The sequence below is a fragment of the Elephas maximus genome, chromosome 17, assembly GCF_024166365.1.
Source record: "Elephas maximus indicus isolate mEleMax1 chromosome 17, mEleMax1 primary haplotype, whole genome shotgun sequence".
In the NCBI taxonomy this organism is placed as follows: domain Eukaryota; kingdom Metazoa; phylum Chordata; class Mammalia; order Proboscidea; family Elephantidae; genus Elephas; species Elephas maximus.
The window spans coordinates 39,526,991-39,544,966 of NC_064835.1; the positions used below are offsets into that span (position 1 = coordinate 39,526,991).

Below are 17,976 nucleotides of genomic sequence, written 5' to 3' on the forward strand. Positions count from 1 at the left end.
GTCTTCACCTCCCCGGTGCCTCTGCAGGTGCCATTTCAGGGGCAAGAGAGAGTCACGTAAAATAGCCCTCCTGATCCAAGGAAGAGAATTCAGGGCAAGTGGGATCTCTGAAGGACACACGTGAGGGAATTAAAAAATAACACTTGCTGTTGAGTTGACTGTGACTCATGGCAGCCTCACGTGTGTCAAGGTAGAATTGTGCTCCGTAGGGATTTCAATGGCTGATTTTTCAAAAGTAGATCACCAGGCCTTTCTTCCAAGGTGCCTTTGGGTAGACTTGAACCACCACCATTTCAGCTAGCAGTCAGGCACGTTAACCGTTTGCAATACCCAGGAACACCCACTTCCATCGAATCGATTCTGACTCATAATAACTCTAGACATAAGAGTACAACTGCCCCCACAGGATTTCTTTCCAAGGCTGTAAATCTTTACAAACACAGATTGCCACACTTTCTCTCGCAGAGCAACTGTTGGGTTCAAACTATCAACCATTCAGTTAGCAGCCAAGCTCTTAACCATGGCATCACCAGAGCTCCTTATGAGGTAGCAGAGTACAGGCAGTTCCAGGATCACAAACAAGTTCCATTCCTAAGTCTGTCTTTAAGGCCAATTTGTAGGTAAGCCAGAACAGTGAGGTATAGTTCGTATCTGACATCGGTTAGTCAAATGTTTGTCCTAGTATATTGTATATAGTATACCTTTCCATGCATAAAAACATTAAAGAATCACTTCCAGATACACTAAAACATCTTTAACATAATAATACAGTAACAATAATGTTTTGATGTGTGTTGCAAAGTAGCGCCCGTTTGTTTTTATGAACCGTTATAGTACCTAGAATTTTTAATATAATAGGTTTTACAGGAGTCGGTTCATAACTACGGGTTGTACGTAAGTCAGACATTCATAACTCAGGGACTGCCTGTACTTCAAAAGAAAAAAAGGGGACAGGATGAAAGGAAGAATTAAATGTAATTAAAATATCTTTTGTTCTCTTCCAAGAAACTAGGAACTCGGACTATCTTTTTCATGCTGTCAACGCCCTCCTTGGACCAGGTGGAGAAATGGGGGCCCCAACAGAGCAGCTGGGGCTAGCTAGCATTCTCTCCGTGCACTCACCTTGGTGCCAGCATGGCAAAATGGCCTGAGAGCAAGGCTGAGCTGTTCCACCTGCTGCACCTCGGGAACAGCCTGCTCAAGCTGCTCTCTGGCTCCGAGAGAAGAGCAGATCTGACTGTAGCCAGACAGGACAGGGTGAGCAACCAGGCCCAGGCGGGAAGAGCTGGCATGTAGGAAGAGACTGGGGGAAATAACCACATGCCAGCCACCAAACGAAGCTGCAGGCCAAATGAAATGACCAGCAGGTAAAACAGAGGGAGGAAGAAGGCTTTCTAATTGCCCTGAAAAGATGCAGGAAGATGCAAACGTGCAGCCTAACAAGGAAGGAAACAATCCATCTGAGGATGCAACAGGATCTGGCCAACACCCGCTCTGAAGTTGGACTAGGCACTTAGCACCAGGCCCCACAGAATGCTATGACAAATCCTTGTTGGCAGGATCAAATGACATGGTCATACAAAGCCCTTAGCAAGTTGTCTGGCATATAATAAGCAACAGATGTTGGCTGTTGATACCATCACCATCATCATGACTTTCATATACCCCGGCTCCTCTAGGCAACGTCCTCGAGACATCGCAGCCCGTGGCCCCTCACCTAAAGTGTTCACAGTGACCACCTCACTGAAGGCGCTCGTCCCCAGCTTGTTCTGGGCCAGGACACTGAACTGGTATGCTGTCTCAGGCTCCAAAGTGTCCACCAGCAACCAGTTGGGTCCCGGTGGCACTGGCAAGGACAGCCAGTCATGGGGCCCAAACTGTGCCCGCTTCATCCTGGCCAAAAAGAAAGAGAGAGGACAGGGGACAGGGTGCAGGGTGGGTTACACTGGAGAGAAGAGAGCAGGTGCAAGGTCTTCAGGAAGGTGTGCGGGGCTGGCTCCCCAGGTTCAAGGACAGGAGAGTCATGACCAGGGCAGGCTGATCTGCCCCACTTTGGCTGTCCCAGTCCTTCTGATGCCATTGCTGGTATCTCCCGCACTGAGAGGGACCCTGAGGTGTGATTAATGCTAAGACAATGGTCACATAGCCAACTGGCATAAGAGAATCCCACCTGTAGCAACCCTCAGAAGTGAATAACCCACAGTAAGTGGGCTCTGCCTGGAAACGTGAGAATGCTGGGAACAGGCAAGCGCTCCAGTGGAAGTGAGCATGTGCAGCTCAGCAGAGGAGGCCCAGGAAAGGAGCCCAAGTGGACAGACTAGACGGGGAGCCCAGAGTAACCAGAGGGCTTGGTTTAACCACGTTTGGATCATCTGGGCTTGTTCCAGGGGACCGCTCTTTAGGACATATGGCTAACATGACCAGGGCCCCCCACAGTGGAACCAGGACCCCTCAGGCTTTAAGGGTCAGAAGGTTACACTGTGCATGAGAATAGGAGCCTGGGGGTGAGCACTGTCACCTGTCACCATGTTCCACCCACACAGGCACTGAGCTGGCTGGCTAAAGTGCAGTACCCACTTGTCACCACAAGGAGGAGACACCGGCCCATGGGACTGAGACCTGCCTTCCAGAGGCAGCCAAGCTAGGTAACTGAGTGCGCGCCCACGGGGGCCCCCACCAGGTGCCAGGTTGAAGGCTCACTACCGTGTATGTCCAGGAGAGTGAGCTGAGGCGGCTGAAAGCAAAGCAAAGAGCAGCTAGTCTGAGTCAACGCCCAGAGAGTCAGGGACAGTCGGAGGGGGAGGAGGGAAGAGGCCTCCCACACCTGGGCCCCACCACACCCTCACCCCACCCAGGGCACCAAAGCGAGTGACCAGGCGTGAGAAACGATACAGAGGAGCAGCAGCACGGAGCACAGCCACAAGCAGAAAGGGGCACCCCAAACTACACCCAGAGCCCCCCCTCACTGTACACCCAGACCTTTAACTTGAGCATCCCCAAAGACAGTGCAGCCATGCCAAACACCCCTCCCTGACCACCCAGCCTGGCAGTTCCATGGCCCTGCAGAGATCTCCCCTGACCCTGCCACTGAAGGTGTCCTAGCTGCAACCCAGAGAAGAGGTCGTTCCCAGCCAGGCTTGTCATCTGGACCCAGGTGCCCACTTAGAGCTCAGGATACCCAGGAGAGTCAGAGTCTGGGGGCTCTCCACCATATCACCATGGTGGGACATGGGCAGGCCCACTGCGGTTAGGAAGTGTATCAAAAGGTCTCTGGTACAACCACTATGGAAAATGGTATGGTGCTTCCTCAAAAAGCTAGAAATAGAAATACCTTATGATCCAGCAATCCCACTCCTCGGTATATATCCTAGAGATACAAGAGCAGTGACACGAACAGACTTATCCACACCTATGTTCACTGCAGCGTTATTCACAATAGAAAAGATGGAAACAACCTAAGTGCCCATCAGTGGATGAATGGATAAACAAACTGTGGTACACACACACAATGGGATATTATGCAACTATAAAGAATAATGATGAGTCCTCAAAACATAACACGATGAATCCGGAGGACATTATGCTGAGTGAAATAAGTCAATCACAAAAGGACAAGTGTTGTATGATCTCACTTTTATAAAAAGTCAAGAATAAGTATACACACAGAAAGAAACATTCTCTGAAGGTTACCAGGGATGGGAAGGGGAAGGAGGAGGAACCACTTTCTAGATAGTAGACACTTGTTATTTTTGGTGATGGGATAAGGCAATACCCAATATGGGTGAAGTCTGTACAACTTGGCCAAGGTATATGAAGACACTAAGAAGTACTCAAGAATAAGGGACAATTTTAGTAAACTTTGCATACAATTTTGCAGCAACAGTAATAACCAAAAAACGTGTGTGGTTACACAGGTGGATACAGATATGTACGTATACATGTACAGGAAGGTATATGTGAGCACATGTGTGTGCAGGTATAGGTGTATCTGTAGGCATATGTATATACATGTTCATGTATTCTTTATGTATATCCATATATATAATAAAGCACACACGGGGCACAACTATGGCGACTTCCTAGATATATCCAAATACCTCGCAGGATTGGTTTACTGAGTTAATAGACTTAAAACCATAGTCTCATGGGACAACTTGGTCAGTTGGCATATTATAGCTCATAAAGATAACATTCTACATCCTAGTTTGGTGAGTAGTATCTGGGGTCTTAAAAGCTTGCGAGCAGCCATCTAAGATACAACTACTGGTCTCTACTCATCTGGAACAAAAGAAAATATAGGAAACCAAAGACTCAAAGAAGAAACTAGTCCACAGTACTAACAGCCCACACAAACCATGGCTTCATCTTGCCCGAGACCAGAAGAACTAGATGGTGCCCAGCTACTACTACCAACCATTCTGACCAGGGTCACAATAGAAGGTCCCAGATAGAATGGGTGAGAATTGTAGAACAAAACTCAAAGTCTGGCCTAAAAAAGGCCAGACTTACTGGACTGATTATAGAGACTAAAAGAACCCCTGATACTATCACCCTAAGACACTTTTAACTTGGAAATGAAGCCACTGCAGGAGGTCACCTTTCATCCAAATAATGGATTGGCTTATAAAATAAACAATACCATGGTGAGTACCATGCTCTCTTAAACACTCAACTATACAAGACCAAACAGTCAACATTTACCTTAAAGCAAAGATGAGAAGGTAAGGAGGAGCAGGGAAGCTAGATTAATGGAAACAGAACAAACAGAAAGGAAATAATGAGAATGCTGACACATTGTGGAAAATGTAACCGATGTCATGGAAAATGCTGTATAAAAATTGTTAAATGGGAACCTAATTTGCTGTGTAAACTTTCACCTAAAATACAATAAAATATTATTTAAAAGAAAGAGGTCTCTGAACCTCTGTGAGGCCCCTGTAGTATATGGTTCCCCTCTCCCAACTCCGGTGGGGCCTGGCTAGGAGTGCTACCAGGTAAAGCCTATCAGAGAGCAGGATTCTGGGCTCTAGGTAGGAATGTGTAACAGAAATCCTCAAGTGATGGTGAAAGGCTGCTGCTTCTTTTCTCCGCCTTCTCTACACCTCCTGTCTGCACTCTGATTCGTGTCTTCGAGATCTCTTTCTAACCCAAGGACTGGGCGAAGATCTCAAATCACCTCACCCAGCTAAATGAATAATAACATTTATTCATTTTAGCCACATGGTCCTAGAGAGAAAATGCAGACATTGGGGACAAGGCCAGGAGGGTGGGCACCCCTTTTCTCCACTGGGGAAAGGAGAAGATAAAATCAGATTAAGCCTCGGGCTAGGCTCTTTACAAAGCCCTTGAATATCAGGAGTCTAAACCAAGCTCCAGAGGACAGAGAAACCTAGGGAAGAACAAGCCATGGACACACATACAAAAAGAAGGCCAGAAGAGACAACCAGGGGAGGGCAGTGAACAGTGATGGAAAATTGAAGCGACAGTCCATACAGGCCCCCAAACCTGAAAGGCTAGGAATGCAGGGATGTCCTGGTCCCTCACAGTCATCCCCATCACCCGCAAGAACCTCATCACTGTCTCCACCCACCTCACTGTCTGGAGGTCTGACGGGCGACTCACTGTGTCTTCCTCCTAACCTCCACCCACCCTGGGGCAGACTGAGGTCGGGAAGGGAGAAGCAGAGAGCAAAGCATGCGGGGGTGACTCACAGAGGTCCGTACCAAACTGAGAATGTCTGCTCATATCCTCCATCATAGCCGGGCTCCCAGGACACGTTGGCAGCTGTCATGGAGGCCTGGGCCCGGACACTGCCCGGGGCGTGAGGGCTCGTGCCTGGAGACCACATGAAATTCTCAGACTGCAAAGAGCGTGAGACAATGGAGCCAGACGCCCACAGTCTTGATCCAGGAGCCCAGGAGAGGCTGAGGCACGAGGCAGCAAAATAGAGTCCCACGTGTGAGTGATTGGGAATGCGGAGATGCTCAGAGGTGCTGACCCTCTGACCCACCTGGGTAGGCAGACCGGCATGGAACTGTCCTGACTGGGCAGATCCAGCCTGGCAGGAGATAGTATGAGCATGGGGACACGGGCCAGAGGGAAGCCCAGTCCTCCTGATCCCAGTCCACCTGCGGCTGCAGAAGCCCTCTCCTTTCAGGTCACAGGCAAAGCCAGAGTCACCCTGCCGTACAGGCCTCTGGCCTCAAGAGACGATCAGAGCGCGCGCTGCCCTTGCTCAGACAAGCCTGTCCTGAACAAGGAAGGGGCAGCACACAGGGTGGCTGTGGACATGGACTCTGGTTTCAGTTCGGGCCTCACCACTTACTGGTGATGTACCGTGGGACAAGGTATTCAGTCCCCTCTACCTCAGTTTCAACAAACATAGAATGAGGGAAATGCCAGCTCACACTGCCTAAGTTGTGGGGAGAATTACATGATGAGCCCAGCGCCTGACACTCAGAGTCAATGCCCAAACTTGCTGACACCATTATGGGTATAGCTATCAGTCCCGAGAAGGGACAGGGTATCTTGACATAAAGCTGAGGTCCTGGGGATACCTTAGGTAATAGGAAATAGGGATATGATGCTAGATGTCTCAGGGAGCAGGGATATGAGTCATCCCCCCTGCCCCAGCCCTCCTCCTCCCCACTGCCAGGCCCCTCAGATCAGTACCCGCCACCAGTTACTCTGCTGCCTAATCCCTCCTCCATCCAGCCCTTCCAGTCCTTCCAGCTTCCCACTAGGCCCTCACGCTTGGAGCTCTGAATGGTCAACACTGCTGATATGGGGGCAGCATGTTTCTGTCAGGAGACCGCTGTGTACGTTTGCCTCTCCCCATCAGAAAAGGAATTCCCCCAGGACAGACCGTGTTGGCGTTCCCTTCCAGGGAGTCCACAGCTAGGTGTGCCCACGGTGGGCTCTGGGTAGAAAGGATGGACTGACTTAGCAAAGGCGTCCCTGAGCATGCAGATGCTCCCTGTGAGAGGCCCTCTGAGCCCCGCGCTCAACTCCTCCCAGCCCACGTACCTATGACCTACCTATGACCGTGAGGTGGGTACTGGCAGTGATGCTGGTGACCACATTGGTAGCGACACACTCCCACTCTCCGTGGTCTTCCTTGCTCAGTGCTCGGAACTGGAGACCGCCACTGGGCAGGGCGTTGTGCTTGCTTCTGCTGGGCTTCCCTACCTTGCCCAAGCCAGGGGCAAGAAAGCAGGCGAGGAGCCGGGCATGGGAGGGAAGGGCCACGTCAGGGCAGGGGAGGAGACATGCCCCCTGACCTCAGGAGCCTGGGCCAAGCCGGAGCAGGAAGCCCCCACCCTTCCGCTGTGCTGTCCTCCAGAGTGCCCTCTTCACTAAGCTTCTGGGCCAGCCACAGCAGGGCTGTCAAGTCAATTTGGGGGGCTGAACTAACATCCCCTAACACAGCTCCCAGGAGCCCAGAACCCAAAGGTACCTTTCTCCATGTGATGATGGGGAAGGGGTCTCCTGCGGCCGCACAGGGGATGAGGAGTTCCCGACCAGCCTCCTGCCTATACTCCCAGCCCGGTAGCACCGTAAAATATGGGGGATCCTAAGGGGAAACACAGCAAAGCATGTGATGTCATGCATTTCAGGTACCCCAGTCAAGGTCCCATGCAGCCCTGGACCCTTACCTTCAGGACAAGCCGTGCAGGAGCAGACTGGCCCATGGTCCCCAGAGTATTGTAAGGCACACAGGTATAAGTGCCAAGAGCCTCCTCTGTGGCCTCCTCAATGCGAATGGAGCCATCCTCCATTAAGGTCCAGCCCAGGTTCTGCCAGAGAACAGAGCGGGAGCAGGTCAGGGAGTGGACACTCAGCCCCAGCCTTGCCTGGCTACAGGCTGGCCAGCAGACCAACCAGCCTATCGACAGGTACTTACAGAACACCAGCTACTGTCTAGGGCTCCAAGTGCCACAGGAGAAAAGCAAACACTTAGAGAAGGCCAACGCCTGCCTGCCTGCCTGTCGACCCCTATAGAAGCAGCTCTTTGTTTTACCCATTTAAGCATTATAACATACAAAGGTGCTTCTCATTCTAAATCCCAGCACACGCCTCTCTAGCACCTTCTCAATCTGTAGGGGGCGGCCGTCCTTGTTCCACTTGACCATGGTGGCTGGCGGCTCTGCATCCACAGGACAGCGGATATAGCCATGAATTCCCACGGGCACGTAAATAACAGGTGGCATGTTGAGGACACGGGCTGGGTCTGCAAGGTGATAGTGTAGGGAGGGAGAGGAGAAGACACGGGGGAGCAACAAATGAGATACCCAGGCAGGAGGCCGAGCCTCTCACCCACCCTGCTGAGCCCTGCACAGACCCTTCAACTCCAAACACTGCCCTTCACATTCATTCCTCTGTTCGGTCAGTATATACTTCATGCTCCTCAGAGCTAAGCACTGTGCTAGGCACCCAGGACACCATGGGGGGCCAGAGAGACCAGCCCCTGCCCTCCTGGAGCCTATGGCCCACAGGTCCCCAAGGACCACTTGGGCATAGGTTACAGACTTCTGTCATCGTCAGCCTGCTGTACTTTCAAAAACATGTCTTTTCAATGCTTGGGGGCATTTAAAATCGTATTCTAACGTGCCACAGTCTGTCAATCCAACAACCCATTGCCATCGAGTCAATTCCAACTCAAGGTGATCACATGTGTTACAAAGTAGAACTGCTCCGTGAGGTTTTTCTGGCTGTAATCTTAACAGAAGCAGATTGCCAGGCCTTTCTTCTGTGGTACCACTGGGTGGGTTCAAACACCAACCTTGAGGTTAACAGTTGAGTATAAACTGTTTGTGCCACCATGGCCTGTAGTGCTCCTTAAACGATTCTACTTGTTTGCGTCACCTGTCTGGCAAGGGCTGTCAGGGCCCATTTCTCCCAGCTCTAGACTCTTCCCTCAGACCATGCACCCCACCCTTCTTTATCCCTAAGTCAGTCTTGAACGGCAAGCAGTGCACACTCTCCCCATAGCCTAAGCCAAGAGAGAAATGTCAGTTCCATGCATCAGGTGGTGACTTCTCCCCCATTCCCTCTTCATTCAGTTAGTTGCTCAGCTTCCCTAGGCCTCTGTTTCCTATCTGTGCAGCTAGAATACAGAGTCAAACCATGGCCACAGAAGAAATGAAGGGGACAGAGTGGAGCGACCCAATGGTGGGCCCATCCTGTGATGCGGGCTGAGATATCACCTCTCCATTGGCCCCGGTTTCCCCAGAGGGTGCTGAGGAGAAAGATCCAGAACTTCTAGGGAGGCAGTGAGGATGAATGAGCCGGTATCTTTCCAGCATTCTGAGCTCTTCAGAGAAGAGCATTACATAAATACCAGGCCGAGTTATATATTTAGACCTAGCTGCCTATTTTTATGTGGTAGAGTGCTTTTTTTTTTCTTACTCCAAGGTTTTCAAAGGGTTTATGAATGGGAAATACTCTGAACACTTCCTTTTAGCAGAAATAAAGATCCTTGTCTCACCCACCTGTAAGTCTCAAGCCCCTGGATTCTCTCTGCAGGCAGGAAGGAGGTAGAAAGGCCAAGTTGGCGGCAGGTAGTGGCAGTGGAGGGAGAAGGGAGAACCAAACGTCTCTCTCAACAGAAAGCAGCCTGAGCTTAGAGGACGTGACCCGCACCGTTTTGGACACAGTGGCCCTATCAAGTCTTCCCTCCCCAAGCTACCTTCTTCACCATGTGATCTTGAAGACAAGTCCGCTTCCCGCTGTGACCAGGCCGTCTGCCCCTCAGCGGTAGAGGTATCAACTGTCCACTTCTTTTACAACCTTCACACTCTAGCACACTTTGGAGCACAGAGTAAATAATGTATAAACAACTCCTTAACTTGCTTTTCTTGACTACAGGTGTGGGTGGGGGAGACCCTGAGCTTTGCGAATATACATCATGAAATACAGCCTTGTAAAAGTCCTTTTAAGTTGTCACAGTGGAAGTAGAAAAAGTATGTCTTTTCCTTCGTCAGCAAAGCCATTCTATAGATCAGAAAGCAATTGGAATGTCAGATTAGTGACTGCAGGCCTCAGCTGGTCCAGCCTGGCCCAATCACCAGGCAACTTAGTGGTGAACAGGCCCCGACACCCAGCTCTGCTGGGCAGTCAGAAGAAAACCTCGCCTCCTGTGGCCACCAGTTGTTCTTCAGCTGGTCTTGCAAACTCCTGGCTGCCCTTCTGCCACCTGCCACTCCCATCCCTAGGCATGAATGACCCTCCCACACTAGTCCCCAAGACGGAGGGTCTGTCAGCTACAGCAGCATGTGGGGTCTTTGTTGCTGGAGTGACGGGACCATGCACAAACCAAGAGGTAAAATAAGTCATTACTCATCATTCCTCCTCTCGTTCTCAATGCTCAGCATGCCAGGGGGTGGGAAAGCAGCTGACTGCAGCTGATGTATGAAAGATTAGCAAGCTGAATTTCTGTCCTCATACAAAAGCCTAGACTGTTGTGGCACGAGATCTCAGCTCCGTCACTGGGATTTCCAGCAGCTCCAGAGAAGACCAACAGGAAGACAAGTGGGAGGCTGGTCATGGAAAGACTGAATCAGCCATCCCCAAACAGGGACTTCAGCGCACTGCCCCACACCCTCAGCCCCACCAATCCACAGCTGTGAGAAGGCAGCATGCAGGGACGGCAGGAAATGGAACTCTACTCAGTTCTAAGCTCACTCTCTCAGAGGCCTGAGAAAAAAGCACCAAATGGCAACTTGCTCAAGATAGAGAAGTGTTGGCTAAGGTTCAGTTCAATCGTTCAGAAGTCAGCAGGGTCCACGTACCCTTGAATCTACCCTGCACTCAGCTGAAGAGATGGAGGAGGTAGCACGAGTAGTTACACTTGGCCCACAGAAGACACCTATTAAATGGTAATTTCATCCCTACTGACCTCCCAGGTCTCTCTCCTCTTGCGATGTCCTTCTGTCCTTCCTTGCTGTCATTACCCCACCAAATGACATGTATCTTTTCTGCCTTCTGGCCTCATATACCAGATACTACAGTGGCCTGCACCCTCTGGAAATCCCACAACCATGGCTCCCCCTCACCCCACTCACACTGCACTGTCAGGTAGGCTGAGGCTGAGGGTGAGCGCCCCAGACTGTTGCTGGGGACACAGGTGTACTTCCCTGCATCCTCTGGCTTCACCCGGAAGATGATCAGGGTCCCATCTATCAGGATCCGTACCCGTAGCTTCAGGTCACTACAAGGCAGGCAAGGAGACATAGAGGGAGGGCAAGTGAGGGGTCCTCCAGGAGCCACCAGACAAGTCCCTAGTGCATGCTTGTGCCCCACAGGGGAGGCAGGGGCAGCAGGTGGGGCAGAGAGAAGGCCTCCCAGCCCCATCTCTAGCCTCAGCACATAGGGCATGCAGACTGGACAACTCCACTGTCTCTACCCAGAGGCCTTGCCTCCTGGTCTGGGGAAAGACCCATGAGGGCCAGAGCAGGATGCTCACTTCTGGAAGTAGACGTTCTCATCCTGCCAGTACCAGGTGTAGGTGAGGTTGCCAGGATACGCCTCTGCCCGGCAGGTGAGCAGAGCATCCTGGGATATGTTGACAGTGATATTCTCAGGAGGGGAAACTATGAAAGGAGGCCCTGGGGAAAGAGGGAGACAAACAGTTACTTCATCTGAGGAGGAGACGGGGATGAGGGGCGAGGAGGAAAGAACAGCACCAGGGTCTCCCAGGAAGCTCTGTAAGGCCTAAGGATGTCTTGTCTGGGGCAGGGGTCTGGGGGACAGCACTGTCCAAGAGTTCTAACTAACCCCAGGTGGTTGTCATGGAGATGCTTCTAGCTGGTTTCTGTGCTCAGGTTCTTATTCTCCCAAAAGGATCTCAGAAATGCAGGAGGTCCTGAGGTATGGCCAGATGTGTCGTGTCCCCTTGGGTTGGCTACAGATACCGCCTTTAAACACATGCCCCCCTCCCTGCCCACACACAATCTTCCTGTAAATTCTGGCTCCCCAAACCAGCCATCTAAGTCCACACACTCACATACACACACACACACAGTCACATACACACTTACAAACTCTCACACACTCAAACACATCACACTACCACACACACACATATACACACAGTCACACACATATACCACACAGTCACATACACTCACACACAACTGGCTGGCTCCCCCCTGCAAGAGGTGGTCAGCTTTAATCAAAGCTGCAGGGTGACCTCTGGCCCCTGCTGCCACCATCACCAATGCTCAGAGTTGGGGAGCAAGGACAGCATGACTCAGCAGCTCCCTGCCACCGAGACAGGCAACAGCCAGTCTCCAGCCTCTGTCCCTCCAGCAGGCAGGGGACAGGGGAGCTGGCTGGGGTCAGTAAATAGAGGAGACTCCTCTACCAGACGCTGTCCAGCACCTTCTGGGGGCCCTGGGGCCCAAGGCAGGAAGGCCCGCATCTCACTTGCTGATGCTGAAGACCTCAGCTCTGACAAATGCCCTGGATGCTACGTAAACATGGGCTCTGGCCTGAGTTCTGATCGTCACTTACTGATGCCATCACTAGGGGATGGACGACCCCGGGGAGGGCTCCTCTCCACGCAAGGCAGAGGCATGGCAGGGATGCCATTTGGATAGAGGCAGAAACTAGAACCCCACTCACCAGGGTGCCTCCCTGCCACCCGTGGGTGAGCCCACAGCTACAGCACCCTTTCCCACAGGCTGCCATGCGAGCTTCAGTTAGGCACACCGTGGTGGGGAGGCTCCAGTGCCCAACTTATCATGGATGCCCATCTCTACCCACCCCGCTGGGCACACTGGGCCCTGGGAGAGTCCCCTCCAGAGTTCAGCTGGCTGGCAGTTCCCTGAAGAAAGAGCTGCAGACACCCATCTTACCTTGGACAAGGAGGTGGGTGGTGTGGACGGCCTCCCCCTGTATGCTGTATGCTCGGCAGGTGTACGCCCCTCTGTCTTCCCGACTGACTGCCGACACGGTCAGGCTCCCATCACTCACCTGGGGGCCAAGAAGGACAGAGCTCAGCACTCCCACCCTGGACCCCAAAGACGTTCTATGCAGCCAGGGCAGGCAGTCTAAAGAAGTCAAGGGGGAAATAGCCTCAGAGACAGACACCAGGGTCTGGGGTACGTGAAAGAAATTTCGTCTCCTTTCCCACCTCCCTCCAACAATAGGACACACGGCCCCTCCAACCGCGCTAGTCAGCCTCCTGTCCACAGACAGCTTCCCGCCTCCACCTGGTGCCTATGCAGTGTCAGCACTCGTGTGGCCTGAGAGCCAGCTTGTGGAAGGAAAGGAAGCAAAAAGAGCTAGGAGAGGACAAGACTGCAGCAGCCCCATCTCAGAACTGCACTTACCTGGTATTTCCCACTAGCACCTAGGAGTGTCCCCTCCTTGAGCCAGGTGACAATGGGCTTGGGGTTTCCAAAAGCTATGCAGGTCATGGTAATGCTGCTACCCTCCTTGGCCTCAATATACTGGGGGGGTGTTTCTGTAAAGGTGGGAGGAGCTGGAAAGGAGATCAAGAAAGTGAGAGACAGAATCGGCCTACGTGGCTGCCCGCCATCACAGGTGCAACAAACCACAAGGGCCACCAGTCATTCTGCCACTGGCTTAGGGCCCACCTTGTGCCAGGCACTACACCTGGTACCTCTCATAAGGAATCCCCTTAGCATCTCTGCAGAATGAATAGTGTAGTCCCTCTTTTACGGGTGATGAAACAAAGGCCAACACAGGCAAAATAATCTGCCTAGGAATATTATGGAGGTGGGAGAAGTCCTGGGATTCAAACTCGGTCTGGCTGGATCCAAGTTCTACATTTTTCCCACTAATGTCTGCAGAGTGTCAACTACAGGGAAGATGCTGTGTTTAGCACTAGAGATATGACGATGACCAGACGGCTCTCTCGTGTACACTTCCATTTCCCATCCTCCCCAGACTCTTCTTCATCCTCCATCTTCTGCCTCACCGTTATCCATTACACCTACTGACCTCCACTGTCTTAATCATGCCCAGTTCAGCCAGGTCCTCACATGTCTAGGCCACCCACAGTCTGAAGGATGCTGAGGCGCAGAGTCCTGTCCAGGCCTAAAACAGATCACTAGCCAAGGTCACACAGAGCCTTATTTTCCCAGATTCTGCAGAGAAAAGCACCCTTTTTCCTCTCCGCTTTCTGGCTTCCATAGATAAAGGCAAACAGTCCACACTGTAAGCTGCTCTCTTGTTAATTCCCCTCTGGTGATGCCAAGTTATTTCCCCTGCACTGGGGTTGGATTGAAACTCTATCTTATGGATAATCACCTTTTAAGAGATTCGTTCTCCTTTGCCTGAGCTGCTTGGAGAAGTGGTTCAGTCAACCTTACTCCACGAGCTATGTTCTATGGTCTGAAATGGCAAGGAAAGATCCCCATTTCTGAACACTGGCCCTAAGAGTCCTCTGGAATTGCTGAGAGAAGGGAGATGAGGCCTTAAAGACATCAACTTGGATCCAGTCCGAGATAAGCTGAGCAGGCCATGCTGGGCTCCTCTCAAGGTTCCCAAAGCTCAGGACCCAAGTCCAGGTCCTAGCCTGCCACTGCTGTGCAACCTTGGGAAATTTACTCAACCTTTCTGGGCCTTACCTAAATCCTCCACCCTCCAGAACTGAAGTGAGAAATGAATAATGTTTGTGAACAGAGCTTGAAAAATGGAGACAAAGATAAAATGTGGGTTAGCTTGCCATTACTATCATCTCCCCAGGAACCTCTAGGCAGGAATCAGAAGCTTTGAGAGAGGCCTCTCTCTCCTCTCCAAACCCCAGACAACTAGTCAGTCTCTTTAGGATTGGCCCTGCCTCCTGCTCCAACCTTGCCTCCTACCCTTTTCCCCTTCATTATGCTCTAACCACACTGGCCTTTTCTGTGTTCCTCAAATGTGCCAACAACTTCCAGCCTCAGGGCATGCACACTTGCTGTTCCCTCTGTCCAGAACTCTGTGCCCGGGTCTCAACCCTCACTTCATTCAAGGGTTTGCTAACATGATACCTGGTCAGCTCATCTAAGACTGCACCTCCAGCATTCTCCACCCCCTTACACTGCTATATTTTCTGTACTTATCACTAGCTGAAGTCATTTTAGATGGTTATCTGTCACCTGCTTCTTGTCTGCTCCCTTTATCAGGATGCAGGCCCCTTGAGACCCAGGACGTTTTCTGGAGCCCCATGGTATGCCTAGCTTTGAGCAGAGTCACTGGCATGCAGCAGGATGTGCAAAAAGTATTTGCTGAGTGAACAAACGAACGAAGGCACACGCACATATACACACCTGTAGACCAACATAAACACCAACACACAAGCTTCTTCAGAACAAAACTATGGCAAGGCCACGTTCTTCTTTAATCTCAAAGCCCTGAGCTCAACATGGACCACAGGAGACACTCGGTGAGTAAATATGGAATGAATTAAGAAACACACTTCATCATACGAAAACACACAATACTCATCTTTGAGAAAATCCGTTATCATCTAATGCCTAAGAATATACTAAAAATAGTGGCAACAATCATTCCAAATCCTGGGAGAGAGACCCTGGAGTCTTAGCTTTAGGCATTTCCTACCACCCTCCCAACAGAGCCTGGAAGCCAAGCAGACCCTCTCCTGCCAGACCTGCTCCCCAGAGCAAGCTAGCACAGCCACAGCACTATTACCTCTGGTGTCAAGCTTAAAAGAAAAGATAATAAATTATGTCCTGAAGTGACAAATTAATTACTAATTACATAATTACTTTATTATTTAGGTGCTAATCAGGAAAGTACTTTGAACAATTTCGAGTTTTCAGAACATAATGGTTTGACTCTCAGTTATTTACTAAATTAGGTGTTGGTTTGCCAGCTGCATTTCCAGGCTTAATTCTTTATCACAAAAAAAGGTTAGAAAAAGGCTGGCCTCCCCTGCAACAAATTCACTGACCTAAAGTGAGGCTTGGGCTTATTGGGTCTTTTGGTAGTGATAAAGGAAATAATTGGGCTTGTTTCTACCCCACTGGTCTTCAGAGAAAACACAGAAGGAGAACAAGACAATTTGTAATTCTAATTTTTCACCAGCCCTTCATTTTTCAAAGGTGAGCCCTGTCAGAAAAGGTCTGACATTAAACATTCTAGTTTGAAAGCAACGGAATGTTGGTGCTTAGACTTCCTGTCAACAGTGAAAATACCCAGGCTGGACTGAGGACTTGGAACGAAGGGAAAGGGAAATAAGGAAGAAAGATCTCTCTTCACTTTGTGCAGTGTTTGTTCTGCTCTACCCATTTAGTATCCGTGCCAATGGTAAAACACGTTCTATTGTAACCCTTAGTTCTAAAGTCTGGAGCAGACAGTCAACATTCTTAGCTTTTCTGCCTGACACTGCCATATGAACAACCTGCTGCATTCCCTGAATTGCCAGCTCCCTTCCCTCTGGGCTTCCAGTCCAGGCAGGATATCCTTGCCCACCTCCCACCCCTGGCTAGCACCTCCTCCTCCTTCAGGTCCCAGAATAAGGGTCATTTCCTCAGAGAAGCTCTCCCTCCTTTGTGCTCCCAAAGCCCATATAATAATTGTCTCTGGGTTTGGCTCTTTCTTGGAGTCTCCTTAAGGGCCAGGACTGAGTCGTGCCCAGGGCTATATCCCAGAGCCTGCCACCAAATGCGCATTCAAAGATATGTTTTGAATGAATAGTTGCTGGTATACTGAAAAGGACTTTCAAACTACCAAAGTCCTCTGCATCTTCCTACCTGAGGCCAGGTCCTTCTCACGTGTTACCTGTATCCCTGCTACTCGCTTTCACCGATTTCCTCTCTTTCACTCTTGGAAAGAAGGCCAGCGTCTTGCACATAATTGATGTTCTAGGCACTGCTCAAGATGTATCCTCACAGAGTATTTCATTTAATCCTACAACAACCCTGAAAATAGGCGTTGATTTTTTGTAACCAAGGAAGCTGAAGCTCAGAGAGGTTACTTAGCTTGCCCAGGATCACACAGCTAAGATGTGGTAGATACATGAAATAAACCACATTTTTCTAGGGTTTGGGCCCACGCTTCTTCCACTGCAAGCATTAGGAATTTCCAAAGAAACAACCCTCACCTGTGCACACTGAGACAGGGAAGCAATAGACTAAATCCCATGGCATGAGGCTTAATGAGCTCCTACTGCTGCAGGTCACTGGGATGGAGACCACCAGGGCAATGCAAAGGAGAGGAAGGTGAGGGAAGAGCAATGAGAAAGGAAGCAGCTTGGGGACATCTGGCTAGGTGTTCAGTCAGTCAAACTTTCAGCAGCAGATCTACTTTCCTAATGATCTTTTTCTTGGGCTAATATTAAGATAAATTTTCATTCCCTGAGCACAAAACAGCTGGCATCAATAGGTGACTCAAACGCTTGCTGGGGGTGGGGAACACCAACCCAAGATCTTACAGGTACCTCCGATCCAGCCCTCGGACTAACAGACAAGTGCATGAATGTGGAGGGCAGTGTCAGGAAGCCTGTACCCACACTGCCACATCTCTGCATTATCTGTGAATAGAAGCCAGTGTTCTTGCTAAAGCACCCTGTTCATCCAGGACCCTGGGTAGGTTCTCGGACCCAGGAGGAGCGTGGGTCTGATGTAAGTCCTGGGAGGGGTGATCTGCCCCACAAGGTAGGGGCAGACAGGGCCTTCCTTCAGCAGGGATGACTTCTGAGAGAGACTTCCAACATCAACTTCTCTCTTCCAGCCACAGCAACTCTACTTCCCAACATCAAAACCATAAGGACTTTAAGCTCTGGGTGGCACACCCAAGGCCTGCCCAACAGCACACACTGTTGATAACTAGCACCGTGTCTAGAACGTGGTACTGTTTAAATACATTGTCACAAGTTGAAGCAAGAAAGATAAGGGTCCTGGAAAAAATAAAAATAAAAAGTTTGTCCCTACCCACTATGGGGTCCATTTCTCCTTGCCTTTTCCCCACAGTCCCAGCCTCCTTAAGGCTTCCCCAGAGTACCTC

General features: G+C 50.6%; 1 protein-coding gene across 4 annotated transcripts in view; it reads right to left on the bottom strand.

Annotated features, from left to right (window-relative positions):
* IGSF9B (immunoglobulin superfamily member 9B) overlaps window positions 1–17,976 on the bottom strand; it is a 53,341-nt gene that overhangs the window by 21,556 nt on the left and 13,809 nt on the right. For 3 of the 4 annotated variants that reach the window (XM_049857209.1, XM_049857212.1, XM_049857211.1), the window contains 10 exons: window positions 13,335–13,486; window positions 12,858–12,975; window positions 11,465–11,606; window positions 11,064–11,209; window positions 8,088–8,230; window positions 7,656–7,796; window positions 7,457–7,573; window positions 7,038–7,188; window positions 5,712–5,835; window positions 1,718–1,893 (listed from right to left, as the gene is read on the bottom strand). In XM_049857209.1, coding sequence (XP_049713166.1) covers window positions 1,718–1,893; window positions 5,712–5,835; window positions 7,038–7,188; window positions 7,457–7,573; window positions 7,656–7,796; window positions 8,088–8,230; window positions 11,064–11,209; window positions 11,465–11,606; window positions 12,858–12,975; window positions 13,335–13,486 — 1,410 coding nt within the window. The remainder of the gene's footprint in view (window positions 1–1,717; window positions 1,894–5,711; window positions 5,836–7,037; window positions 7,189–7,456; window positions 7,574–7,655; window positions 7,797–8,087; window positions 8,231–11,063; window positions 11,210–11,464; window positions 11,607–12,857; window positions 12,976–13,334; window positions 13,487–17,976) is intronic. The other variant, XM_049857210.1, reaches the window with a different exon arrangement.